At 39.2% G+C, this 27977-nt stretch overlaps 2 protein-coding genes across 2 annotated transcripts; one reads left to right on the top strand and one right to left on the bottom strand.

Moving 5' to 3' along the window:
• The first annotated feature begins 2905 nt into the window (after positions 1-2905).
• LOC120421365 (uncharacterized) lies at positions 2906-9880 on the top strand. The gene is made up of 5 exons (XM_039584554.2): positions 2906-3288; positions 5217-5694; positions 6255-6410; positions 9320-9550; positions 9640-9880. The coding sequence occupies exons 1-5, from the start codon at positions 2906-2908 to the stop codon at positions 9688-9690; spliced, it is 1299 nt and encodes a 432-aa protein (XP_039440488.1). The 3' UTR covers positions 9691-9880.
• An 8778-nt stretch (positions 9881-18658) lies between these two features.
• Positions 18659-23342, bottom strand: LOC120421352 (pyruvate dehydrogenase phosphatase regulatory subunit, mitochondrial). Its single transcript, XM_039584537.2, has 8 exons — positions 22697-23342; positions 21331-22015; positions 21183-21276; positions 20400-20955; positions 20133-20340; positions 19810-20079; positions 19551-19751; positions 18659-19233 (listed from the first exon to the last, which is right to left on the bottom strand). Exons 1-8 carry the CDS (start codon positions 23266-23268, stop codon positions 18997-18999), a joined length of 2823 nt encoding a protein of 940 aa, XP_039440471.1. The 5' UTR covers positions 23269-23342; the 3' UTR covers positions 18659-18996.
• Between the last annotated feature and the right edge of the window lie 4635 nt (positions 23343-27977).

Here is a 27977-nt window from a genome sequence, read left to right as displayed (position 1 = left end):
TGAAAACAATATTTAGCATGTTCAGGCTCGTTTTAAAATATTTTGAACTTTTAAAAAATTTCAATCTACAGCACCGCAAAAACTTTTTTTTTCTCGCGAAAATAAAAATTTCGTCAATATATATAAATATTGGAAACATATGATATCAAAACAACTAGACAGGTATTATTCATTTTATAACACTTTTTTTCATTGGAATGTTGAAACCGTGGCTTGTATTTTTATTATTTTTTTAAACTATTTTATTAGTTGAATATAATCATTGAATATAATCAAATTTACCAGACATGGTTGAGGAATATTTGAGCTTTTTTGAAATGAAACGAATTGAAAAGTAAGGCATAAATAAAAAAGCTTTGGATAAGCTGGCACATCGGTTGAAGGAACACGAAGGAAGTATGAAAGTGCTGAATTGATGAACCCAAAACTATGCTTTCTCATTGAATATTGCCTTACAACGGTGTTACATGCATAACTTAGTTTTTAAGCCAAGTATAACTTATCTCAACCTGGAAATGGTAAAAAAACGCAAAAATATATTTTTTTTTTTCGTTTTTTCGTCAGGTTAAGAATAGATCCTTGGGTAATTCTCCGCTAACTCACACAGCAGTTGCCCCGACCCCTCTTAGATTTGCGTGAAACTTAGTCCTAAGGGGTAACTTTTGTCCCTGATAACGAATCCGAGGTTCGTTTTTTGATATCTCGTGACGGAGGGGCGGTACGACCCCTTCCATTTTTGAACATGCGAAAAAAGAGGTATTTTTCAATAATTTGCATCCTGAAACGGTGATGAGATAGAAATTTGGTGTCAAAGGGACTTTTTATGTGAAATAAGACGCCCTATTTGATAGCGTACTTCCGAAAAAAAAAAGTTTTTTTCATCGAAAAAAACACTAAAAAAGTTTTAAAAACTATGATATTTTCCGTTACTCGACTGTAAAATTTTTTGGAACATGTCATTTTATGGGAAATTTAATGTACTTTTCGAATCTACATTGACCCAGAAGGGTAATTTTGGCATTTAGAACAGCATTTTTAATTTAAAAATTTCGTGTTTTTTCTAACTTTGCAGAGTTAATTTTAACAGTAACAATATTCTACAAAGTTGTAGAACAGACAATTACAAAAATTTTGATATATAGACATAAGGTGTTTGCTTAAAAACATCACGAGTTATCGCGGTTTTACGAAAAAAAAGTTTTCAAAATGTTGGTCGTCGTTGATCATGGCCGTTCATGGTCACCCGCTACAGACACGGACGACGAAACAAAGAGAAATGCAAAAAGTAACTTTTTCAAAACTTTTTTTCGTAAAATCGCGATAACTCGTGAGTTTTATAAGCAAACCCCTTATGTTTACAAATCATTTTTTTTTTGTAATTGTCTGCTCTACAACACTGTAGAACATTGTTACACTCTAAAAAATGACCCTGCAAAGTTAGAAAAAACACGAAATTTTAAAATGAAAAATGTTGTTCTAAATGCAAAAATGACCCTTCTGGGTCAATGTAGATTCGAAAAGTACATTAAATTTCCCATAAAATGACATGTTCCAAAAAATTTTACAGTCGAGTACCGGAAAATGGCATAGTTTTTAAATCTTTTTTATTGTTTTTTTCGATGAAAAATACGTTTTTTTCGGAATTCTGAGTACGCCATCAAATCAGGCGTCTAATTTTACATAAAAATCCCTTTGACACCAAATTTCTATCTCATCACCGTTTCATGCTGCAATTTTTTGAAAACGCCTCTTTTTTCGCATGTTCAAAAATGGAAGGGGTCGTACCGCCCCTCCGTCACGAGATATCAAAAAACGGACCTCGGATTCGTGATCAGAGACAAAAGTTACCCCTTAGGACAAAGTTTCACACAAATCGAAGAGGGGTCGGGCCAACTTTTCCCGATTTCGTGTGAGTTGGTAGAGAATTACACCCTTATTTTATTCTAAAATTCCAACTTTTAATTAAGATATGTTTTGAAGAACAGAATAAAAGCTTTTTGCACCACTATTCTGTATTCGAACTGAAGTTGCCGATAAGTCAATATTAGGTGCAATTTACAATGATTTAAATTACAATACTTTTAATTTTATCTTATTGATAAATGCCTAGTTTAAAAAAAATCATGGTAATATTACATCTGGGAAGGGGTAACATTTTTGATGTCAGACAAAATCTGTAATTTTACCTCTGAAATTATGTAATTTTACTGGTTTTTTGGTTTAATGTCACGTTTTCAGTTTAAATTGAGGAAAAATTACAACATAAAAGAGGTAGTATTCAACTTTCCAAAATTACACCTTCCAAATTAACACATTTTTATTTGTGATAGGTTCAAAGAAGCGGCCATTTTGACAGTGGTTTTGAAAACAGGTTTAATTCACTTTGTCAGACTGATCTTCCATTACATTTCTCAAAGAGAAGAGCTGCTGTTTTGTTAAACTTTAATTTTTTTAGTATTATAAAACCATTTGAACAGTTTGATGGTTTTTGTGTGTTTGCATTTGCAAGTGTGGTATATAACAGAATCAATAGAACTGAATTGAGTGACCCTATCTTCCCTCTGTATTTTTTCCGAGTTTTAAATCAGACTAATTTAATTGACGTTTAATTAAAAAAAAACCCGTATTCAAAATCACGTTTAGTTTTATTATGTGAGTTGATTATTCTCCAATCGAACACGTGTCATATCAATCAATCAATCAAAACTATATTCTAACCAAATCAGCCGCAAATCTCAATCCATCTAAGTACCCCATTAGTGTAATTTATTTTATTATTCACAATTTGGTGGATCAATCATTCAGCGAGCGGATGGCACGAACTGTGTCCCCAGCCCAAATGCATTCACAAATCACAATAATCTGTTTAGTAATATCACCACCTTCGAGTCGCGGACAGCACAGAATGGCTCCGAACCTGGTGCAAATGATGTGGCACTCGAGCTTGACGGCACTGTGCCTGATGGACCATGTGGTCGGTTTGCTTCCGGTGAAATTCGATCGAATCGCAGAAGGGAGACGTCGATGCCGAACAGGGACGAGGATTACTCGGCCACTGGTGACAGCCCTGGTGGTGCTCTGTTTGACGCTGTTGGCCAGCTACGAGTGGACTTCCGTTCTGCTTGCCGATGGAATCGACCAAAAGTACCTCAAACAGTGGATTTCACTCGCAGTGATGTGGGTGCTGAATTTGTTTGTTGCCCTGGTTATTTACTGGCGGCAGTTGGTGAATAGTGGCCAGATCCAATCGTTGAATGACAGTTTTGCTCTGCTCGCCAGTCAGCACAGGTAAAATATGCATCTATGCATGAGCAATTTTGGTAATGATTGCTCCTGTGCTAAATATAGTTTGGTCTCGTAAACAGCAATTGAAATGCATTACAATAAGATCATTTGTGTCATTTAGTTTCGGGTTTCGAAGCACTTTTTTAAGGAGTTAATTATCAGTAAAATATACCATTAATTCAAATTTCTGATATTATCCCATTAGACTATCGATTGTCATATTGGAAATATTCCTCATCCTTAATGATTCAAATGAGCTGTTTTCCAAATGAATTTTGATCACTTTTGAGTTTGCCATGAAAATTAAAAGTATATTTGTTCATGATTCGATTATCCCAATTCATACCCTCGGATAACACAACTCGACATTTTTGGATTTGATGTCGATAAATGATTAAGTTTCATAAAGGTATGGTAGATTTGGGTTCCCTGAACACGCTCCAATCATCAGAATTTAATTTTAAGTCATTTTCTACCGCTATAACAAGCAAGAAATCGTTGGATTTTGACCCTGGATCATATCCGTATTACCTCAGAGAGTATGGTAGTTTACTTTACTGATACAATGGGATGTTCTAGGTCATCCGACGACTTCGTAGAATTAAGACCTTCCGGTCTACCGCTATAACAAGCAAGAGGTCGTCGGATTTTGACCTCGGATCATATTCGTATTACCTCAGAGAGTATGGTACAGGTCTTAACTCCAGGAAGTTCTCAGATGACCTAGAACATCCCATTGTATCGGTTAAGTAGTCTACCATACTCTCTGAGATAATAAAGATATGATCCGGGGTCAAAATCCGACGACCTCTTGCTTGTTATAGCGGTAGACCGGAAGGTCTTAATTCCAGGAAGTCGTCGGATGTCCTAGAACATCCCATTGTATCAGTAAAGTAGCTTACTATACTCTCTGAGGTAATACGAATATGATCCGGGGAGGATGGCAAAAATAAGGAGGTGGAAATGGATCCGCATGGTTGCTTAAGTTGATTCCATAGCACTTATACCCAAAATTTTAAAAGCTTTTCATTCGCAGAAAATGACTTAAAAATAAATGCTGTTGATTCGTGTGTTCGTGTTCAGCGAGCCCAAATCTACCGTACCTTTATGAAACTTAATCATTTATCGACATCAACTTCAAAAATGTCAAGTTATGTTCTCGGCAGATCTCGTGCGCATCTTTTCATAGCGTATGTGGTCGATTCATCTCCACTTGGATTGTAATGCATTTGGTTACTATTAAAGTAATCCACCAGTCAAATGTAACTAAAATGGGGTCGCGGAATTCGAATTTGATGTTAAAAATAAGAAAATTAAAAAATTCGAAAAAATTCGATTCGATACGAAAAAAAATTCGATTATACTGACCTACAAGAATTGACATGCATGCAATTTTTACGATGAACCGTCCTAATTCTCCATACATTCCGCCCTGTCTTAATATTTTTGAAAAAATCAAATTGCACGTGTTTTTGGGGACCCGAAAATTCATGCTTTCCCTCGCAGTAATTTTTGTTTTGTAAGTCAGTGTAATCGAACTTCAGAAAATCGAAACTTCGGATAATCGTGTCTGGACTGTATTGAGAATTAAGTAATTCGAGGTTGACGAACTCGAATTTTATTTTATCAAATAATTTTTTTTTCCTGATTAATGTGACTGAAGTTTTTAAAGAAGTCCCTAATTAACGAGCCAGAACTAGATTTACAAAATACATTCCCAATGGCGTTTTTCAATCACGCTTTTTGAATGCAATATTAGTTTATTGACATGAGACCAGTTGCATGCATTTTTGAGTTTAGCAGGAGGAGTGTGTTCTTCATTTTTACTAGTGAAACCCTAGTACATGCATTTAGAAGAATCAAGTACTTTTGAATCCTTGCAAGTACTGCATAACTTTTTTCAAATAACTTTTTTCTCCTCTCATTCACAGCGCTAATACCGGTGCCTTCCGATACCCCCCATTGCGTCATTTGGCCACCGTTCTCGCCCTGGAATCGGTCGGCCTGGCCGGTCTGTGGCTGGTGATTAACCCGATGTATCGCTCGTACTCGGCCTACGATGGCTTCCTGTCGGTGGTTCTGATGGCCCCGGTCACCGTTTGCTCGCTAACCGCCGTTCGTTATTGTGTGAATTTTTCATCGATCAACTGCATTTTGGCCAACCTAAACCGTGACACCGGCGACCGGGTGCGTCACTTCCGCCGTCGGATGTTGCGGGTGCGTGAAAATATTAGCGGAAAGGCGAATGAATTAGCAATCGCACAACTGGAGCTCGAATTAAGCAATCATTTGGACAGGTTAATTATTCATTACGATATGCTGGGCGAAACCGTGGCGGCGATAATTGAAATGTACTCGCCGTCAATCCTGTTTCTGGTTACGCTGGACATTGGTCAGGTGACGTTCCAGGTGAGTATTTCCGGAATTGGATCGGATTGAATTTGCGTGGGCTGTGTGGGATGGACGTGCGGTTTCGGGTGGCCCACAATGCTCGCTCCCCCACTGGCAGCTGATTCGTTGGTTGGGCACCTGTGTGACGCATGATTCTGATTTTACACGTTTCGTTTGTCAATCAAACTGTTATGGCCATTAGAAATTGTGATTGATGGTGGATTTGGATGGTGATGACAAGTTATAATGGTAATTATGAGTGCGTGTAGGCGATTATGCTAATCGGTTTACGTTTATCTATTCAGCTAATCCGAACCTATAGTCAAATTGACAATAATTACAATGCTAATGTTCATTCTTTATCAATACACACCGTACTTTATTATTTTATGTAAAGTGGAGAACGATATTCGTTTTGCTTCCATGCTTAATTTTAGGTCCTTCACAATTTATGGAAAATTGGGTACAAATGTTAGGTATTTAATCATGATCATTGAAATAAGTTTCAAAGTTGACACACGTCATGTGAGTTTGCAAAGATTGACCCAAACTATATTACCTCAAAAACCCAATTCCAGCTGTACATGTTTTACTGCTACCTGTCACGGAGCTCTCCAAGCAATGATGACGGCGGCGAGCATCTCCATAATGTGGCTTCCACGCTGGTTTCCGCCCTGCTTAGCTTCCTGGAAATAGTGCTGATCGTGGACGGAACTGCAAAGTTCGCCGAGGGGGTAATTGGAAAACTTTGTTTCTCTTGGCTAACCACACACACACCGTACAAGCACGGGTGTCTGGCACATTTGAACACCCGGCTAATTGCTCTCTCTTTCTCTCGTTGCACTTCTAAACACCGGATAACCTCACGGGCACCTAGTTTTAATACTTTCCGGGGAACTGCTCATGGAATGCGGTCAAAAAGTTTTATTTTTCTTTGAAATTACATTTGTGGTAGAGATTATTTGAGAATCTTTTGTTATCAAAAACAAATTTAAGCTCAAAAATGCACTTCATTATGAATCAAAAAAACTATTGAAATATTGGAACAAAAAAAAACACATTGTCATTCAACTATTTCAGACGGATGGTTGTATTGAGCTACTTCAACGAATTGGCATACATTTCAACACAAAAAAGCTGGAACAAAACGTAATTATTTTAATGATTCTAAAAGCTATCATATCACGAGAGACAATACAAAACATCAATTTAAACCTAAAATTATCACCAGACCAAATTTCCAGCACCCGAACAAAAAACCCCTTTTTTCATCCTCCTTCACCACATTATTTGCACCGATTAACTCATTTGCTGTCTAATTTATGGACACCCAACAAGTCCAGGTAATTAAAAGCTGCCCTTGACACTAATTATCGAAAGCTTTCCGTCGGCAAGCCTCTGTTGAAGAAAGGATAATAAATCGCTTTCGGTCACCAACAAGAACCGCCGGGTGCTCCCCGAGGTCATAAATTGGGAATTTTTTTTTTTTTTCATTTCTAACAGAAGAATGTGACATTGTATATTTGTAGTAGCAGAGAAGAGAGGATGAAAATTGAGTAGGACAAATTTATTTGCGATTAATTTGAAATGTTGTAGATTTTCTTTTGGGTAATTCTCTACCAACTCACACGAAATCGGGAAAAGTTGCCCCGACCCCTCTTCGATTTGCGTGAAACTTTGTGCTTAGGGGTAACTTTTGTCCCTGATCACGAATCCGAGGTCCATTTTTTGATATCACGTGACGGAGGGGCGGTACGACCCCTTCCATTTTTGAACATGCGAAAAAAGAGGCGTTTTTCGATAAATTGCAGCATGAAACGGTGATGAGATAGAAATTTGGTGTCAAAGGGACTTTTATATAAAATTAGACGCCCGATTTGATGGCGTACTCTGAATTCCGAAAAAAAAAACGTATTTTTCATCGGAAAAACACTAAAAAAAGTCTAAAAAACTCTCCCATTTTCCGTTACTCGACTGTAAATTTTTTTGGAACATGTCATTTTATAAGAAATTTAATGTACTTTTCGAATCCACATTGTCATCAGAAGGGTCATTTTTACATTTAGAACAAAATTTTTCATTTTAAGATTTTGTGTTTTTTCTAACTTTGCAGGGTAATTTTTTAGAGTTTAACATTGTTCTACAAAGTTGTAGAGCAGACATGAATAAAAAAAAATGATTTATAAACATAAGGGGTTTTCTTATAAACATCACGAGTTATCGCGATTTTACGAAAAAAAAGTTTTGAAAAAGTTGGTCGTCGTCGATCATGGCCGTTCATCGTCACCCGCGACAGACACGGACGACGAAACAAAGAGAAACGCAAAAAGTAACTTTTTGCAATCTCGTCGTGAAACTACTTACTTTTCCTGTCATTCTTGAACAACGAAATAGCCTACTTTTCTGTACCAAAAATAACAGAATCGAATAGCAACACTTTTCAAAATAAATGCTGAAAAGTTCTAAAAGTTCTCGGTGAACCTCGTTGGATAAATGTACGACTCGTGCTGAAAAAATCCTCTTTTTACAACTTGTTGCATAAACTACTATTTTCAAATTTTTTTTTTCGTAAAATCGTGATAACTCGTGATGTTTATAAGCAAAGGGAGGGTTTTTAAAACTTTTTTTGTGTATTTTTCGATGAAAAATACGTTTTTTTCGGAATTCTGAGTACGCCATCACATCGGGCGTCTAATTTTACATAAAATTCCCTTTGACACCAAATTTCTATCTCATCACCGTTTCATGCTGCAAATGATTGAAAAACACCTCTTTTTTCGCATGTTCAAAAATGAAAGAGGTCGTACCGCCCCTCCGTCACGAGATATCAAAAAACGGACCTCGGATTCGTGATCAGGGACAAAAGTTACCCCTTAGCACAAAGTTTCACACAAATCAAAGAGGGGTCGGGGTAACTGCTGTGTGAGTTGGCGGAGAATTACCCTTTTACCTCTTTTATGTTTTAATTTTACCCCAATTACCAGAAAAGGGGAAACATTACACATTTTCGGAGGTAAAATTACACATAGTTTCTGACATGTAAGATGTACCCCTTCCCAGATGTAATATAACCAATGGTTATTAACCATGATTTATTTTACTGTGTATGCATGAGCTCTTATGTACTATGCCTGCATGGGTTCTTCTATAGATAGAAATACACACAAGATCGTGAAAGTTGTATAATTATCCACGGTTTAAATAACACCAATCAACAAAATTTCTGGGCAGGCTCAACTCGAGAGGAAGCATGAACTTTGGGGTCCCCAGAAACAGGTTGAATTTGAATTTGAATTTTTCAAAAATATTTGGACAGGGTCGAATGGTTTTTCTTCAAAGGGTTGAATGATTTTTCTTTAACGTTTGTTTGCAATTTTTGCAACTATGCAACAACGACGAACCGCCCTAATTCTCCATACAAACTTTGAAGAAAAACCATTCGACCCTGTCTAAATTTTATTTGAAATCCAAAGTGCACCTGTTTCTGGGGACCTTAAAGTTCATGCTTCCCCTCGAGTTGAGCCTGCGCAGAAATTTTTGTGATTTTTTGTAGGTCAGTGTAATTATAACTGTTAAAAGAATGCAACCAAATGCCAGGAATTATTACAGGTTTACTTCCTTCAATCACAGAATGTATGAAAAGCAAGTTTCACCAAGTAACAAGCATTTTTCGCCAATATTTCTTCATGCAAATCCATGCATTTCCCAATGCTATCTCCAAACTGACAAAACCCACTTATTCCCCAATCAAATTCGGAAAACTATGTATCCTCTCTCCCTGCAGATCAGCGTTCTGTGCGAGCTGCTTCATCACACCCAAGAGGCCACAATCCGATTTTACTGCTTTGCGATGGACAGGTCGTTTCTCATGACGGTAAGTTGGCGAGAAAAGCGTTTGTGCGCCAATTTCGAGCGAATTGGATCCAGCAGGGCAATAAATTTCACATATTACCTGGCTTCCAGATTATCGCCGCCGCGTGTTCATACCTGATTCTACTGATGCAGACAGCTTGAAGAGGGCGCCCCGGGGCCAACCCGCCAAACACCCCACGAACGGGTGTGATTTCGCCGGGAAGGTGCTAATCCGTTAACTAGAAAATCAATTTCGTCTCCATAAATCAACAGAACCGCCGCCGCTCCAATTGGTGGTGATGTGGTATCAAGGCAGTTCACCACCTACATCGACTCCGTCGCGTTCAACAGCGTTGAAAAGCGTTGAATTGCATTGTTAGTGAAGGAACCAATCGTCGTCACGCCACGGCGGTTGGTCGGTCGTCGTTGAGCCATTCAACGTCGTACGACGTGTCATCGTTGTGCTTTCTTCGGATAAAAGTCATTTTGGCGGGTTTGAAACAGACATTGAATTCTGACAGCTTATAAGCCATCGATTTGTGTAAAACTTTGTGTCTTTTCAGCATGCTTTCATCTGACTGTTTCTTTATGGTATTTGAAACTGGACATCAAAATTGGCATTTCAACAGAATTAGCCACAAATAAAATATTTTAGAGATTTTTCATAGGATCTTAGTTCTGTGTTATACTGGTATTGTCCCATACATAACCACCTCCACACTTTAGGGAGGATCGAAAGATTGTATCCAAATTGCTCCATGCATTACGAGAATAAAATTAAATACAACGAAAAGAGAATGTCCATAAAAACTGTTATGAGGCCACGGTTAAGCTAACATTCTCTCCATATATATTCCCTTATTGGAAACTATACCGTTCTAGGACACTAAACATCAACAGTCTAGAGGATAATATTTTTTGCTTACTAATCTAAAGGACAGGGGACCAAATCCCGTCGTGAGCTCACCAGTTTTTTTTTTTTTTTTTTTTTGTAAGCATAAGAATTGTTTGCCCAAATACTGATTGCGACAGCAAATCATTGCACCAAACAACATATATGAGAACAAATTTAGCTTCAGGAGCTCCTGGAGGAATCGGGAAAAACGGTTCCCTCTTGATGGGGCGAACAAATTTAGCGCCAGCAGCAGCAGCCAGCAAGTCAGTCGCTGGTGGGACATGACGTGTCGGTTGCCGGTGCCGGATTTTACTTTTTCAGCTGTCAGCATCAGCAGGGCGTGAATTTTTCACGTTTCCGCCGAATGCCCACAGCGAATTACGGCCTTGTGTGTTTTGTAGGCCTGTTCCCATACAATAATGCAGGCACACAGGAGTGGAAATGTGATGTAAGTCAACGAAGGATTTGTTCATTCGTCCATGCTTGGTGCTGATGTATTGGCTCATTATTCTGCACCGGTGGTGCGAACAGGAGTTGCATGGGTTTGACTGTCATTTTCACTTCACAAATAGTGTTGCTTCTGCTCCGGTGGCACAGATTGTGACAGATCATTCGCTTGTGAACAACAGTTGTATTGTTTTGCAAATTTCTAAAAAGGAAAATCTTGGCTGCAATTTTAGCAATATTCATTTCATTCTGAATAGACAGGGACAACTGCATTGACTGTAGGAATTCGATAACAGTTTGTCTGTCTGTCTCGTTTTCATTCTCTTGTAGTTTTTTTTTTCAAACAGCATGATTGTAATAAAAATCAAAAATAATATGAATCACCCATTTTATTTACAAAAAAAAATTATATCTTTTATCACATCCAAAATTTATGATTGGCTGCAATTTATGAAAATAATGAGTATTTTTTTTTATATTCTAGATCAATTCCAGACAGTGTTATCAAACTTTTAGTTCTCAGCGACGACAAACATCATGCACGAAATCTCATGTCGCAACTTTCACTGCCCTTCTTTCCGTCGCAAGATTCACAGCAAATTCACATTGAGTGTCATCCCCTCTCAACAGAAAGTAGCCACAAATACCGCCACTATTTAAAAATTGCCAACGCAGTTTAAAAAGGCGTAATACGTGGTCGGTTCCTAATCCCCACTCGCGTCCTTGCATTGTTTTTTTTTTTCTGAGAAAGCAAAAGAATCTTCATCGAGTGTGCATGAGCGAGGAAGAGAGAAGAAGTGATAGAAAGAGAATGCTCTTGCTGACAAGCACATGATAAAAGAAAGGAACTCACAAGCAGTGACCATACCATCGCTTTATTTTCTTATATTTCGATGCAGGAATCATCTAATGATACACAGAAAAAAAATGAATTTTGGAATGTTGAAAATTTGGTAGGTTGAATATTACCTCTTTTGTTGAGTAATATTACATAAAAAACAAGCTCTTCCCGGCAAACTTCGTCCTGCCCTTTTAAGGTTTCCTGACGTTTCTTGCTTGTTTGGTAATTCAGCCTCCTGTGATCAAAATTTGATTTTACGTAACTTTTCCCATACAATGGGCAGATTATCCGGAATCGGTTCCAGAGTGGCCAAAGTTGTCACTTGTTGGCGTAAGAACCTTCCTTAGACTTATACGAACCCAACGCAACAAACAGCACCTCGATCCGACGCTCCGTATTGAACTGATTCGCGTTCGAACAAAACCGTCGAAATTTTTTATATATATATCTTGACTTTTTTTTGATAAGGTCCTATAAACAAATGTAAACATTGAGTGTATCCCGCTTACTCCGATGGACTTTGACATAAGGTGTGAAAGGGATACACTCAATGTTTACATTTGTTTATAGGACCTTATCAAAAAAAAGTCAAGATATATACTGCCCCTGATCGCATAATGAGGATCGAAGTAAACCATGCGCGTGTGCGGTTCAAATTTTTTCGCTGTCATTTTGGTTCTTCAATTTTTCGTCCAAAAAATAAAATAAATATTTAAATTTGCCATTTCCTGGCATTATTCGGTGGAAAACTTGCTGGTCAAGGACAAGCGGTTCAGCAGTAGTATCCAGCGGAGCAATTGGAACACAACCTGGATTTTGAAAAGAAGTTTGGTGTCAAAACGGCCAAATAACGTAGAGCCCGAGCCTGTTGCAGATATCGGAGCTGCTTTCCGGATTCCAACGCGAAGAATCATCATAGTCAAGTTCAAGATCAGTCAAGATTTTCCAGCAGCAGCAAATTCATCCGGTACACTTTCATGGACAACGGAGGAGTCCATCGGCAACGTCACCAATCCCAGCTGAAAGTTGTGGTTGGCTGTTTTAAGTCGAAGGGAGTTCATCCGGTCGCAAGTTTCTCAAATCGGAAAACTCCTGGAACTCAAATGAAGCTGGTCTTGAAGATTACATTATTTGGTGAGCCCGTTCCTTTTCTAAAACAAAAAACTCTCTCACTCATACTCTAACATTCGCTCAAACCACTTAAGACATCCACGCCAACCTTATTATATACGCGGTAGGGTGTTCCCTTAGTCGTTCGCTGTGAGTTGTGGATTGCCTGCTTCTCTAATGAAGGTTCGACTGGGGGGGCATGCTTATTAATTTCTCGTCGCTCCATACCCTCAGTGACGTGATGGGAGCAAGGGCGTCTATGCAAAGTGTCCCTACACCCGCTACAAATTTCCGGCGCTTGGGGAGGGAAGAGGGAAACCATTTTGATCTATGCGCCGGTATTTGTAGCATTAAAATTCGTGCAAAAAAACTTATGCACGTGGGTGTACAGATTACGGAGTAAAAGATGATCGAATTGTTCACCTAGCGCTCACATGTGTTTCGGGACCAAGTTGCCTGCGGGTATGGGGATCATACATACATACATACATACATATATACTGCCCCTGATCGCATAAATGTCCCATATGCATTTTCATCGATTTTGAGTTAAATATGCAGTTTGGTTCAAAATTGTGTGCTCTTTCAAAAGAGCCTATAACATCCAGTACTTTGTTCTAGAAATCAGGAGGAAATCCAGTTTTTTTTCGCGAAAACGTAACACGTAGCCTTATGTATGGGACAAACTTCAAATGCGTTTTTCTCAGCTTGCTGTTTTTGCATATGGGACATTTATGCGAACATGGGCAGTATAGATGTGTAAAAATGTGAACCTGATGAATATTCATCAAAAACTGATGAAAATTCATCATTTTCTGGGGTGAATATTACCATCATTTTTTTCCGTGTAGTTTTTTTTATCACTCATTTACAACACTGATTCTAGATGTCAGCAATTCTACGTCAAACCAGCAGTATCCACATCAAAAGAGGTTCGATTTGGCTCAAATTTGCATGAAAGTTACTTGGGCAGAAAATATGACCCCTTGTATTATATTTGATGATAAAGGCGGTCCTATCCGAAATAAGATGAGGATTTTCGGCAAATCACATTTTTTCTAAAAAGCTCAGATCTCCGGAACGATCAAACCAATTTTCGATCGCTAAGTAGCAAAATAATGTTGGTAACTTTGACCTTTAATAAAAAAATTAAGACATTTTAAAGCTAAATACACTTACAGATTAAATGAATACTTTGATTGAAAATTATCTGAATTCGGTACAGTCATCCCTCATGTTCGGAACAGATCGGCCAATGTTCAACAAATCATATAAAATCGATAATTGAACATAATGATTTGCTTTTACCTTCATGTGAAAGCTTTTCTTGCGATCTTTCGATTGATGTATAGACCGGCTGTACATTTTTACGTTTTATATCAAGTTTTCAAAGAAAAACATTGACCCTTGAAATCCACAAATTCGGAACACTTTTTTCTTACGATGTAAACAAACTTTTTTTTTCTCTCCAGGAGTACATATTTTTTACAAAATAATGACTTTGCACTCTGAAACCAATAAAAATCATGCTTAGTAATGTTATATGAATGGTCTGATAACTTTTATGTGAAAATATCAGTTAAATTCAGGTGTTCCACAATTGTGGGAGACACAAAAACATCCCACAATCTTGGAACAGGCAATTTGGAGGCAGTGTTTTGGTGCTCTGGGTACAATAGTCTGGAAACGCAGTTTTTGTTTAAAAAGTATTACTTTTACTAGTGAAATAGCAAGAGAGTGTCCAAATAAAGGCCCTAAAAATAACAGGGTCGGCAGAAAAGTTGCATTTTGCATTCTATTGACAAATTACGACAAAAGTGTTCCGAATTTGTGAGTGTTCGGAATATGTGGGATGACTGTACATCAATTAAACGTAAAGTACCATGCGTCTCCAGCAAAATATACTGGGAGCTCAATTCGATGGAGGAGCATGATACTTTAAGTTAGATGATTTTTGATAAAAAATAACATGCACCAAGAACATCCAGATGAAGCAGCTAATATCCAGATAAAATATTATGTGACAAGTTATGAGAAACACGGATGCCATATCATTGCAGATATTTTTTTGTTAAGAGTCAAATTTCTTTGGTTTTGCTAGAGATTTTCGTGAAAAAGTTCACACGCTAAAGCAAAATTGACAGACATTTTCACATTTCATCTGGCATCCCTGATGAGACATTTTTGTATAGGAATTTCACTCAATTTATAAATGGATCATTGACACCTATTTTTAATTAGTTCATCCCTATGAACTCCAGGAATTCTTATGGCTAATCAAAGGGTAACTTTTTGCATCCCATCAAAGTGTAATTAACGCTAATGGACCTAACCACACACGCTTCGAAAGAATGTTTCCATTGATTGCACGCCCAACCCACAGGCGCCAGTGCTGCTGCTGTTGCATGAATTTGCACACATTAAACTCGACTTATCGTCACGCGCGAGGAACATTTGCATTTTAAAACGGCGTGATTTTATTCGGACAATCGGCTTACGAACTCGTGAAAAATAATCGCCAAATTGTTCAATCAATTAAACACGCGTGAACGGAACAAGGGGGTCTCTCTATTAATCAATCAGATCAATGCGTGATGTGGGCATAAGTGTTTCGCTTTCAAATAAATTACCCTCCGTTATATGCGCATTTTTAACCGTTTTAAAAACTCTTTAAAAATTATCACCACCACAAATGATTGTTACAGCATCAGTCGGGTTGGTGAAAGGTTGACGATATTCGATATATTTATCATCACGCTACAGTGAGCGTGCTATAAATCAGTCTATTTTCATAGGCTGGAAATGAATTCAAACAAAAAAAAAACATAAACGGTTTGTCTGCATCAGTGCGTAGAAATTATGAGCACAACAATATGATAAGCTGCGGGTGATGAAGCGAACCAATCCAATTAATCATGAGGGCAGTAATTAAACTTTGGAGAGGGACAATTCTCTAGAAAATGTGAGTTTTTTTCTTTTAAAATTGATCTATCAAGCGTTTTCGAAATATATAAAATGTTGGTCGGGATTTTAGACATCTGAATTATATTTTATTTCAGAAAGATGTGTTTCGGAATTAAAGTTGCAAAGGTATCGAGCGCTAATTAAAAAAACACATAGAAAAACGAGGAAAATCTCTTTCGTGGATTTTTTAAGGGGAAAAATACGATGGCAAATATTTTAGTTAAATTCGAGCATCTTTCCCATGTTTACAAACACAGTGATTTTATTCCAAAAAAGCATAACAACTCGTTATTTCGTTTTACAAAATTTAAAAAATAAAATTTCAAAAACTTGCAAAAAATAAACTCAGTTTTTTCTATTAATCCAGAAGGATCCAAATCAAAAGTTCTCTAAATTGGTTTGAATTTGGTATGGGAGTTTGGCCAACATAAGACGCAGATCCAAATTCCTACGCTACGTACAATTTTCTAAGCTAAGTGATTTCAGATAGGCCATAGAGTGGTCCTATCGAAACAGAGTGGTAAAAAAATGCGTTTTTTACGATTTTCGCAAATTGGGCGATTAAAACCTAAACTCCAAAGCTCGAGAAAAAGGGGGAATTTGTATGGAAATTCCCCCTTTTTCACGAGCTTGGGAGTTCAGATATTATTGAAAATACTTAGGCATTTGAAAAACAAAGCTGAATTCACATAAAATTAAAAAAAAACGTATTTGCTGATTTGAAGGTCTAGTGAAAAAAGAGTTAACAGCTAAAAATATATTTTTTTTTATTTTTCAGAATGTTTTACGTAACATAGGGGAAATATACCCTTTCTAATCAAACACCTATCTTCGTCATATGGAGAGTTTGATGCTCGATTAAAGCTCCAAAAATACTATTTAGGCTGTAAACTTACCAGCAACAGCACCGCCTCGAGTAAGCACGCAAATGTATGCCACTTACTGGCCAAAAAGATCAAATTTAATGCACTTTTGATCATAATTTCTATTTTGCGAGACCATTTCTCATCATTTTGGTGGCACACACATCCACACGCAAGATCAGAGGTTAACTGCTTAACGAAAGTCGCCATCAATATCTTTTCACTACCGGCAACATGTTCTTTTGACCGTTACTTAGTCACTCACTTGAAAAATAATCCCGAAACATGTAAATAATTAGCAAGCGCCATCAAAAAAACAAACGCGCTAACTCTTTTGACGTTTCAATTTTGACCATCCATTCCAATCAAAGGCTGAAGAAAACCGAGCGAGAAGCGAAGGCAAATAAAGAACAAAGGGTGGCCACCAACACCACCAGCAGCGCTTGTGGTGTTGCCAGGAAACTTTCTCTATAAATGCTACTTTTCGTGAGTGTTCGCTCAAAATTTCATCAATTTTGGCAGCACGAAGCAGACCCAAACGAGCGTTGGAAGAAAAAAAAGAACTAAGCTGAAAATAGAAAAATGGGCGTGGCCCAATGCACACGACTGATTAGAATGCGTTTTTGAAATATTTTTTTTAAATGCTTGTAAAAGGAATAGCATAACTTTTAATAATAGTGAAAATAAACAGAAATGTTCACAAAAAGTTGCTCTACTCGTTGGTGTACTTGGTTTTACTGAATTTCAAGGAACACTCCAGATTATCCAGCATCATTCAAACAAGACCGCTTATTAGGCTTAAAATGGGTTTATTTCCCCTATCTAGTGGTGAATTTCCATTAAAAAGGATTCTGCGATATGAATTTTTGAACAAAATAATCTATTTTCGGTGCATCAATCAAACTTAAAGTACTATGCTTCTCCATAGAAATCAAACTTAAAGTACTATGCTTCTCCATTGCTTCTCCATAGAAATTAGTTCCCCGTACAATTTGGTGGAGACGCATGGTAGTTGAAATTCAATTAATGTTAATCTTCAACTTTGCTCAATATTCCAAATTTATTGAAAATATTCTTTCAGAAGAAAAAAATCTATCGAACGACCAAAAAATATCGTGTTTTTGGCATACAGGGCAAAAAGTTAACGGGATAAAAAATTTGTTACAGAAAAATCGTAACACTATGAGAAAAACTGCAATTGGCCAAAAAGTTAATTCCGTAGGCTTATAGTCCATGAAATTAGAGACCCTAAATAGGGAGACTGGTCTAAGCTTGCTAAATCGATCTGGCAACGTATGTTTTGAGCTTGGCAACACTGATAAGTTTTGCTGGGCGTAAAGGCAAATGCTCGTTTGGATACGTCAAACTCGCGTCTGTTTGGGTACGTCAAATTCACTTCGTCCAGTCTCCCTATTTAGGATCTCTACATGAAATCACCTAACTTTTGAACTATAGGAGTATAAGTGTTGGAGGCTGTTGCTGGAAGATATTAAAGTTTAAAAAAAAACATTTTTAACAGTAATTAGCAAATGCTATGAAAAAAGGCCGAACCGATCCTGGATGTTTATGACACATTTTGAAGTGCTTCAAAAGACCTTTCGAATGCAACTAAAAGATTTGGAATTGATGAAGTTTAACGCAAAAGCCCTTTCTACCCCACTTCCCTTTGTCGTAGAGGGCTCATATTTGGCATAAGTCAAGGCAAAAGTTCATCTCATGTATAGACAAACAAACGCTGAAAGTTTCATCCAAATCGGAGCACCTCGATACGACCTGTAGAACAAACCGAGCATAATCTAGCAGTAGCAATTTAAAAGGTACAAACCTTACGCTACCAAAGAAAATAAACAAACAAATAAACAAATAATCCACAAAAAAACTGGATTTAAATAAAACCTCCAGTACAAACCGTAAACATTTTAGACAAAATGCAGCAATAAAAAAAACAACAAAAACAATCTACTAGCATAATTCCAGAGATTTTGTCATCAGTGAAAAAATGAACCTCAATTACGTATGCACAATTGCCTTTATTAAGATTAATAATAATATTTTTCGAACGCTGTACAAATAGAGTACAGTAAAAGGACAACAACACTGACTGATGTAAAAATAATGGTTAAAAAAAGGAAGACCAATTTAATTGACAATTGCAAAACGAGAGCAACAAACACACACACACGCACACACGTTATAGAAGTTGGAGCATAAACGGTTATTGTTTCATTTTTGAAATGATTGAAAGCACTTTAATATCCTTTCCGATGTCGAACGTATTGTCACTCGCACTCGCGATTCACACTCACAAACGCACACGCACACATGTTACACATTACACAGCCCGTAATTTAGGTTTTGCTGTACGCGAGCAAATTGTTGTCGTCCGGTTTGTCGCGCGTCGCCTTGTACGCCTCGCGCTCCTGGTCCGGATATTTGGTCGGCAGGTTGGGCGAGTGCAGGTTCGCTTTGGCCGGATACCGAATGCCGCCGATTTCCACCTCGTAGTCGCCGTTCAGCACAAAGTCGTTGGTGACTGGCAGGGGTTTGCCCTTGAAGTCGAGGTTCTTCACGAAGCCCAGGCAGATCTGGAGAGGGGAAGGGTAGGTGGGAAACGTATTATTATTATTATTATTATGAACTAATCATGTATTATTTTTTGAGGGAAAGTGAGCCAGAATTCTCAAAAATTGCTTAAAAGACACTTCAATAAAACTAGCAAAATCTTGACAATGGAGTGCCGGCTTCGAATGGTTGAGATGCAAATAAACAATGTCCTAATGATTACGGAGAAACAGGACGGTTTTTCTTACAAAACAAAATGGCTGCTGAAAGATCATGACTGAAGTCAACTGTCAACTGTCAAAATAGCACAAACACGACGAAAAATCTCAAAAAAGCTTACCTGCTTTTTAAAAGTGAAACCATACGCAGTCGTCGTTGTCTGACCACAGTAAACCCCATTCCTGTAGATCGGTTCCCCTCCCCAACACCACAAATCAATGTCCGGGTCGTGATCGTTGATCAACAGCTGAATGTACATCCGCTCGACTCCCTTGTCCCGCTGCGCCAACAGCGCATCCCGTCCGATGAAGTTGACTCCTTTCTGAAATCGTTTGATGACATGATTTACTAGTTCTAAGTTTAAAAAAATTTCGCATTACATTGAACTTCACACGCCACATGCGTCCGCACTCAAGCGGGGTGGTGAAGGTGTCCAGATCTTGACCCCAGAACGCAAAGAACTTTTCCACACGCAGCGTACGCATCGCGTAGTATCCACAGTGCTTGATTCCGTACTTTTGACCGGCTTCCATCAGCTTCGTGTACACGTGCAGCGCAAACTCGTTCGGGATGTACAGAACGTAGCCCAGCTCTCCGGTGTGCGTCAGATTTAAGGCCCGGATCCCGTTGGCGAGACCCACGTCCAATTCCTGCAAGAAATACAGTTAAAGTCATCTTCGTCCAGCCTGAGATCTGCACTAACCTTGCAAGTAAAGAAGGGAAAACTCTTCGGTGACAAATCCGTGTCGGTCAGCTCCGACAGCATAATTCGAGTAAACGGTCCCATGATGCAGATCGCCGTGTACATTGACGTAACGTCCGAAACACTCACTCGACCACCCGGAGGCAGGTGGCGATCGATCCAGGCCTTGCATCGTGCCTGCTGAACCGTCGGAGCAATCATCATGTAACTGAAATGTAAATGCTCTTAGCTGATTTAAAGTCAGAACTCAAACCAAAATCGACTCACTGATTCTCCGACAGTCTCGCCAGCGAGCAATCGTTCTCGTACCCTCCGTGTCGGTTGTGCATTCCGGTGTGGATAATCGCCCCCACCGGCTGGTCAATATCGTTTGAGCAAAGATACTGGAGCAAATCGACGACCTCCCGTCCCTTCGACCACAAATCAATCTTCGTAAATGTACTGTAATCGCTCAGTCCAATCCGCTCCCGGCACACGTCGTACTCGTTCTGGACGTGCTCGAACCAGTGCGGTTTGCCAAACCCATTCGTCGTCGCAATACGGAACTTGGGAACGCCCTTCTCGTCCAGTGAGTTCTTCTTGTCGAACCACGCGGGTCGTTCGTAGCCCATTACCTGGCTGAACACCGCTCCAGCTTCCTTGAGAGCCGGGAAGATGGGTGACATGCGCAGGTTCCGGCCCGTCCGGAACTCGTAGAACGGATAGTTCATGTCGTAGTGAAGTCCGGGCACCTCGCGAACGCGGTCCCGTAGGAACTTGCGATTGTTGTGCAAGCCCAGAAAGCGGGAAATGTCCAGCTCGTGCAGGTCGATTGATGAGTAGCCTGCAATGGAAATGGCATTCTTTACAGAACTGTTTTTCTCAGTGTATGGAATTGCGACATCTCGGTTCCAGTAGATGAACTTAAAACGACGCATGCGTATTTGGTGCAGATTTAAAAACATAACTTTTTGGATTTGAAACATCATTTACTAATAGTACCCAAAACAAAACATATCCATTCCCCTAATCATACTGAAAAGCTTTAGATTTATCTATAGACAGGCTCACCTTGAGTGATAATATCCGCAATAGCTCGTCCAACCCCTGCAGCAGCAGACATTCCAACTGTTTTCATTCCAGCAGCAACTAGATAGTTTTGTATCTAAAACAAAGATACAATTAAAATAAGCCATAGTACATTCTATGACAACCTCACCTCTGGTGCCTCTCCAATAATCCACTTACAATCGGGTGAAAACGCCTCCGGACAGTTGGACAACCGTTCCAAGGTGGCATTTTTCAAACTCGGAATCCTGCGCAACAATTCCTCAAGCAACGGATGAAAATGGTCCCAATCGGCCGGAAGCTTCCTCTCAGCAATCGACACCGGAGTGTCCCCGTCTTCGTAGGCAGGTTTGGCCTTCGTTTCAAACCCACCGGCCAACAAACAGCCATCATTTGCCTCCCGGAAGTAAATGTGACCATCCAGATCGCGAACCACCGGTAGCTTCTCCGGCAGATTGTAAACGTGCTTCGTGTGCAGATAGTAATGCTCGGCGGCATGCAGCGGAACCTTCACGTACGGTTCGGACAATTGGCCAACCTGACGGGCCCAGAAGCCGGCACAGTTGACGAAGTAAACGCACTCCACGGTTCCGTTGCTGGTTTCAACGGCTTTCACCCTTCCATCGTGTTGAATTATCTTCGACACTGAACAGTGTTCGACCACGGTGACTCCCTTGTCGAGCGATTCCTTAACCAAACTATGGCAAAATGCGTTTGGATTGCCGACGCCGTCGTTCGGAATCCACAGGCCACCGGCCAGATCATCGGTCTCAATGATCGGGCAAAGCTCCTTGCATCGCTCCGGTGAGACCAGCTCGCATTCGACGTTCCATGCGCTGAAACATGAAAGAAATGTGATTTGCAACAAATGCTTTTCTAAGCAGGGTCACTTGTACTATTCTTCGAGTTTTCATAAAATATAAAATGATGCAATATATTTAATAGGATGTAACAAAACGGGTTAATTTTGCGGGCATGATCCCATAGGTGTAAAGAGCGCGAATTCCAAATATTTTAGTTCGTGTTCCAGGAAACAACTTTGCCGAAGAGTGCGAAAAGATCCGTCCATTATTAAGTATGTTAAAGAAGTTATAACACCGCCGCTGAAAACTTCAACTTTTTCTTCACTCTCTTTTGGCTTCGCTGCCTTTGTGATCTCTTATGCTAACTGAAAAGGAATCCCAGCAATCTTAGTACAAAAGTGCACAAAGGCATCGACTTGCTGCTACTGCAGAAAAAAATTAAGTAGGCGTCGCGACGCTCATGCAACCAACGAAGCAGATTCGTAATTCTATGCTATGCTATGCAAACTGTAACAATGTAATTTTGTGATAGTTTTTTTTTATTGGGCTTGAAACTTGTCTTTTTTTCGAGTGAGTTTTAAACATTTGATAAGTTTTGTTAATTTATCAAGATAAAACAATCTTGTTTGATTCATTGAACCAGCAAAATGCATAGAAAACACCTATACAATTGAGTCAGTTGGTTTTTTAACATAATCATATTTTTTCACTCACGCGCTCTGCGACTTCATCCGCCGAAAAAACGTCATGCGATCTCTCGTTCGCGCCAAATTCAGCGACCCCGTCTGCTTCCAACCGGTGGGCAGACCCTTCTTGTCGAACTCCTTGATCAGATCCAGCGAAATTTGCGCCAGCCGAACCTGTGAGTCTGTCGGTTTCAGCTCGCCCAACAACCCGCTAAAATGCCACGGGTTCCCCTCGCCAATGCGGCCCTTCTCAATGAGCACCGTGTGGGGACCCCACCCACGCTGAGCCAACTGATAGGCCACGGCCGCACCCATGATCCCGCCCCCACAAATGACCACGCGGGCATTCTTCGGCGGGACGCTGCTTATTGCGTCGGACGTTAAACCATACTGATTGAAATTTTCACCCCTGCTACGATCAAACTGTTGCTGTTGATGAAGAGTACTGCCTCCGGAGTAGATCGAACGCGCAATTAGTTGCTGCCTCCTTTGGGATACCCATCCATCGTTGATTCCGGCTGAAACTGGTGCGGCAAGTGCCCGTCGATTTAAAATGCTACAATTTTTACACCACCGCGATTTATTGAGTGCAAGAAACATCTTAATTCCAGCCCGGTAAACACATTCGTAAGCAGCAATCAACCTTGCAAATTGTAATTTTGCCAAAACATAATCAGCTGTTTACTGTCAGTTAAGGAAAAATAAACAACATTTGACAGCAAGGAGTGGTGCACAAATTGTCGCCATTTTCAAAATGTTGATATCACACAAATTCTAGAAAAACTGACTTAAACCTAAACTTACAATCAGCTTCGTGCAAATTAACCATTATTATCATATAAAATAACCCTTGTATACCAATGAAATTGCACATGAAGCATGAAATAACCAATTTCAACATGACCCATTTCACCTTAGAAACAGGGTGAACAGAAAGCGACGAATAAAGATAACCTAACGATGCTCAAGCGAACGGTTTGCCTGGTCTTTTTCGTTGCTTTACACTGTCGACATCTATCTGTGAATACTCTCTACGAACATTATATTATCCATGCGATTCGTTCACAAACAGATAGCGCCATAGAGAAGGGGTCATTCGAATGCTACGTGACAAAGCATTAAAATTGTAGTTTAATTTTCTACAATTTTGAACTGTTTTTGAAAAAAAAAATTAACACATTTATTGAAACTAAAAAAGTTAATGGTTTACGTAATTTGTGAATGGTCCCAAATATAAAACCAAATATCTAATCACCAAGCGTCTCCACCAAGTCTCCACTGTTCTCAATTAGAACACAGATTACCAAGTTGTATTTATTTGGAATTAAAAAAAAAAAATTCATTGAAATATTCAAAATCACTAGAACGACTAAACTACGAACTGTATTTTAAGATGAATGCTCCAAGAGTTCTTACTTGTTCCTGACGAGTTTTGCAACCACGCAGTGTTGTTGTCATCTCGATGAAAATGTTCAGAAGTTCTTGTGGTGAAAACAGGTCACTACTGCCTTCATCCATTGATGCTGGTTGGTTTTCCCTCGGTTGGTGACTGAAGCCTGGAGGTGTTGTATTCTCTGCAACTTTTGCCGCTGATTCAACGGCAATGGCTGCAGATTTGGAACCACTCGAACAGGTCCCGCTCCAGGTGACGCCAAAGCAGGAAAATCCACGTCCGTGTATGCTGGTGGTGTTTTGCGATGATTTGGTTGGTGCCTCGTCGTCGCTTACTGCCGAATTTTTACAAACTCAGCACGTTTTGGGCAGCTTCGATTCTTGGTAGAATGGTCGCCGCCGCAATTGAAGCATTTGGCTTCAATGTTCTCGTTGATTGTTTCACAAGCTTGAGTTTTGTGCTCACCTCCGCAGGTTGCACAACGACTCTTGATGAAACAGTTCCTTCCACCATGTCCAAACTGCAAACAGTTTGAACACTGTGTCACATCACGGTGCACTGGACGATAACGTTCCCAAGTCACGATGATGTTGAAAATTGCCCGAACTGCTTTCAGCTCAGACGGCGTTGACGATCCTCTCTCGAGATGAACCAGGTACAGTTGATCACGATACTTGATGTCCTTGTTGTGTCTCGTCATCTTGAAGACTTCGATCACGTTCAACTTAAGAGTTTTGAGCTCTTCTTTCAGCACACTCACATCCATGTCGTACAGGCCTCGGAGGACCTGTTTCATGGGGCGTTTACCTGGATCGTCATGGCTGTAGTATTCAATCTTGGTGTTGTTCAGGAAATCCCGGACGTAGTAGTAATCCTTTCTGGTAGGTAGCAGAATTTTGAGTCCATCAGCACACAAGCGAATGGAAGCTCGTAAAGCACCAGATTTGATAAATCCGGTCAGCCACTTTCGCACCGAATCCGATGACGATGTTTTCACAAAAATGGGTGGCAACTTTTCCCGTCGTTCAAATTCTTCCTTCTCGCTCACGTCCACAGGGAGGGTAGCGAACTGGTTTCCAGACGAATTTTGAGCGTCCTTGCTCAAACTGCCTGGCTTTGCAGGTAGCGCTTCGGCATTCTTTAGCTTCTTCAAATCTGCCGATCCTGCTGGTGAGGACCGCCTCTTTTTCTTGCCATGAGGCATTTTTGCACTTTTTAAGCACTTTTTTGGTTTGTGAGGGACGCACGTCTGACTCGCTTCTCTGCTGATCGCAGACTCATTATCGATTCAGAGTGTTTCTTAATCCTTCCTCCCCTGTTTATTCTATGAATTACAATCAATTCACAAAATCTTCTCTGCGGTTAATGCAACGCAGTAGGCCTGGCCGTTTTAATTTTTGCAATACATTTTCGTAATCTAACCACAAGTTCTTCCAGGTTGACTTTCTTCAGACTGGCAGCGCTTGTGTTAGATTCAGGGGGTAGCGAAGAGGACGCCATCTTGGAAGTTCAGAAAACAAACACTGACAATCAGTATTATACATATTACAATGGTTACACGAAGTGTGTTATCCTGGTTGAACTCAAAAGTCCCAAGCAAATGTGCAAACTGGAAAATGTGTAATGCCTATTCTGAGTATACGGGCGCACTGTTTTGTCGACCAAAAGAAAAAAAAGCAAAATCACTTTTTTCGGTATGAATTTTCAGCCAATATTGGGATGGAATCTTCAAGACTATGATGGAATTTGCCATCAGCAACACAATTCACGTGTTTTTTCAGGAATTTATCGTTTAAATTGCGGAAAATTTGAAAATCCAAAACCCAAACAATGATTTGTTATGGGCTACCATTTGACAGCTAGTGCTGTTGTTGTGGGCTCTCATTTGACAACCGTGCTAATGTCGACTGTTGTCAGTTTGCTTTGGTCGGAATAGGGTTGCCATCCCCCCATCTAACCACAAGTTCTTCCATGATACTTTCTTCAGACTGGCAGCGCTTGTGTTCGATTAGATTAGATTATGCAACCTTGACAGCTCGTTTTACGCGTGGTGAATTTTTGAACAAAACATGTAGATCATTAAATATTTAGATGAAACATACAGAAGCGATAGGAAAAGCATTTTGATGTTATGTGAGACGTTTTGCGAACTACTTTTCTACCGAAAGAAACAAAAATGAAAATATCCCAAGTAACAAAATAAATCTTACAACTCTCTGGAAGAGGTGCTCAGGAGTCTTTCACTAAATTTGGGAACAAAGATGTGTCTCCTAGATGCTGCATTAAACCAGAGTTAAACTCGCTATAAGTGTAAAATGGACCATTTTAGGAGGTAAGCATGATCATTAGGGTGCCCAGAATATGGGACCTCGCTCCACAAGCTGAATATTGTTCTTTGACTTATTTTAGGACTCTGGGATAAATATGAGCAAAATCGGTCAACATTTACCCATTGATACTCGGAGGTGAAGTTTGTATGGGAAAATCGAAAAAATGTATGAAAAACTCAATTTTCTTACGGTTTGGTCTGCACGGTGCGCTTTTTTCATCAAAATATTCAATACTCTACAACTTTGTAGGACATACCGAAGCTGTAAAACTTCATCCTGAAAAGTTATTAGTGATTTAAAAAAGTCATTTTTGTATGACAAACATTTTTTTCACCAGCTTTAGGCTCGGGTATCAATGGCTTAATCTCAACCAATTTCGCTCAAAATTTGCACAGATGCTTTAAATAACTCAAAAAACTGTTTTCCGCTTGTGGAGCAGGGGGTCATTTTTTCTGGGCACCATTATGATCATTTGTCGAGAGCATTTGAAATCAAATAAGTTCTACATGTTGGTTTTATAACTCTCTTTTGATACTATTGTTTGGTTGAATAAAGCTTTTTGAAGTGCTCAATAGTTTGTAAGTATTTACAAGAACCTTTCGACACTGAAATGAATCGCAATTGAATGCAAAAACTCTTGAGCCAAATTTACAGTTTTTCATCAAGAAGCATAAGCATAAGCATAGGTGCCCACCAAAATTTACAGTTTTTCATCAAGAAAAAAACTAACTCAATTTTTTTTATTTTATCTTAAAATGAAATCAACATGGATGATGTATTCACGGATCCTGAAAGACTTAAAATAAAACAGTATACATTTCAAAATCTTTTTATTGAAAGTTAAAACCATCATTTATCTTAGAAATCAAGAGCAAAGTTCATGCCATGAAATAAATATCGACTATTTTTTCTATAGCTGCTTCAATAAAGCGTTGATCACTTCGATAATTCGTGCAATTGAAAATGAAAAATTCTGAAATATTTTGATTAATCTTCGCCACAACCAAATATTCGTATACGTTTTTAGGATCCATGGCTTTTATATCAAATTTTGCATTAAAATTTGTTGTTAAAACTCTCCCTTCGGGACATGAACTTCGAATAATATTTAAAAATACCTGACTGAGGAAAGAATAACATCCTAAACAAAAAATCAATATTTACTCACTCTGGTCACTACCACAAAAATTCAAGAAATATTTGATATTGAGAAAATGTTTCATCTCAATCTCTCGTAATAACAGATCAATAACCGTCTCCGTCACGCTCTATCTAAAACTGCTTTCTTTCTCAGTAAAATACAAAAAAAAACTATTTGCATAAAAACTCTACATATCACCACATGCCAACACACAACACAATCATATACTGCAGCATGTTTTGCATTTCCTCCCCTCCGTTACGCTTGCTGTTTGCTGATTGGTCGACAAGCGTTGTACCAATACACCGAAAAATACCGATCGGGGATTGGCTACAAGGTTTGGCCGGTTTGCTTCTTCCCCAGGCCACGTGAATACCACACAAACACACCCATCCAACCTGTTGCACAACTTTTTGATTGTCGGTTGGTTTGGTTGATTTTTCAC

The sequence above is a fragment of the Culex pipiens genome, chromosome 2 (assembly GCF_016801865.2).
Source record: "Culex pipiens pallens isolate TS chromosome 2, TS_CPP_V2, whole genome shotgun sequence".
In the NCBI taxonomy this organism is placed as follows: Eukaryota; Metazoa; Arthropoda; class Insecta; order Diptera; family Culicidae; genus Culex; species Culex pipiens.
This window is presented reverse-complemented; position numbering and strand designations above follow the sequence as displayed.

Bases quoted from the DNA above. Each gene is read 5' to 3' on its own strand.
- LOC120421352 (XM_039584537.2), bottom strand. From the start codon at position 23,268: ATGTTTCTTGCACTCAATAAATCGCGGTGGTGTAAAAATTGTAGCATT. The intron at 19,752-19,809 runs GTAATGCGAAAT...AAACGATTTCAG, and splicing joins TGTGGCGTGTGAAGTTCAAT to AAAGGAGTCAACTTCATCGG. The intron at 19,234-19,550 runs GTAAGCTTTTTT...TCCCCTCTCCAG, and splicing joins GTTTCACTTTTAAAAAGCAG to ATCTGCCTGGGCTTCGTGAA.
- LOC120421365 (XM_039584554.2), top strand. From the start codon at position 2,906: ATGGCTCCGAACCTGGTGCAAATGATGTGGCACTCGAGCTTGACGGCA. The intron at 3,289-5,216 runs GTAAAATATGCA...TCTCATTCACAG, and splicing joins CTGCTCGCCAGTCAGCACAG to CGCTAATACCGGTGCCTTCC. The intron at 5,695-6,254 runs GTGAGTATTTCC...ACCCAATTCCAG, and splicing joins TTGGTCAGGTGACGTTCCAG to CTGTACATGTTTTACTGCTA.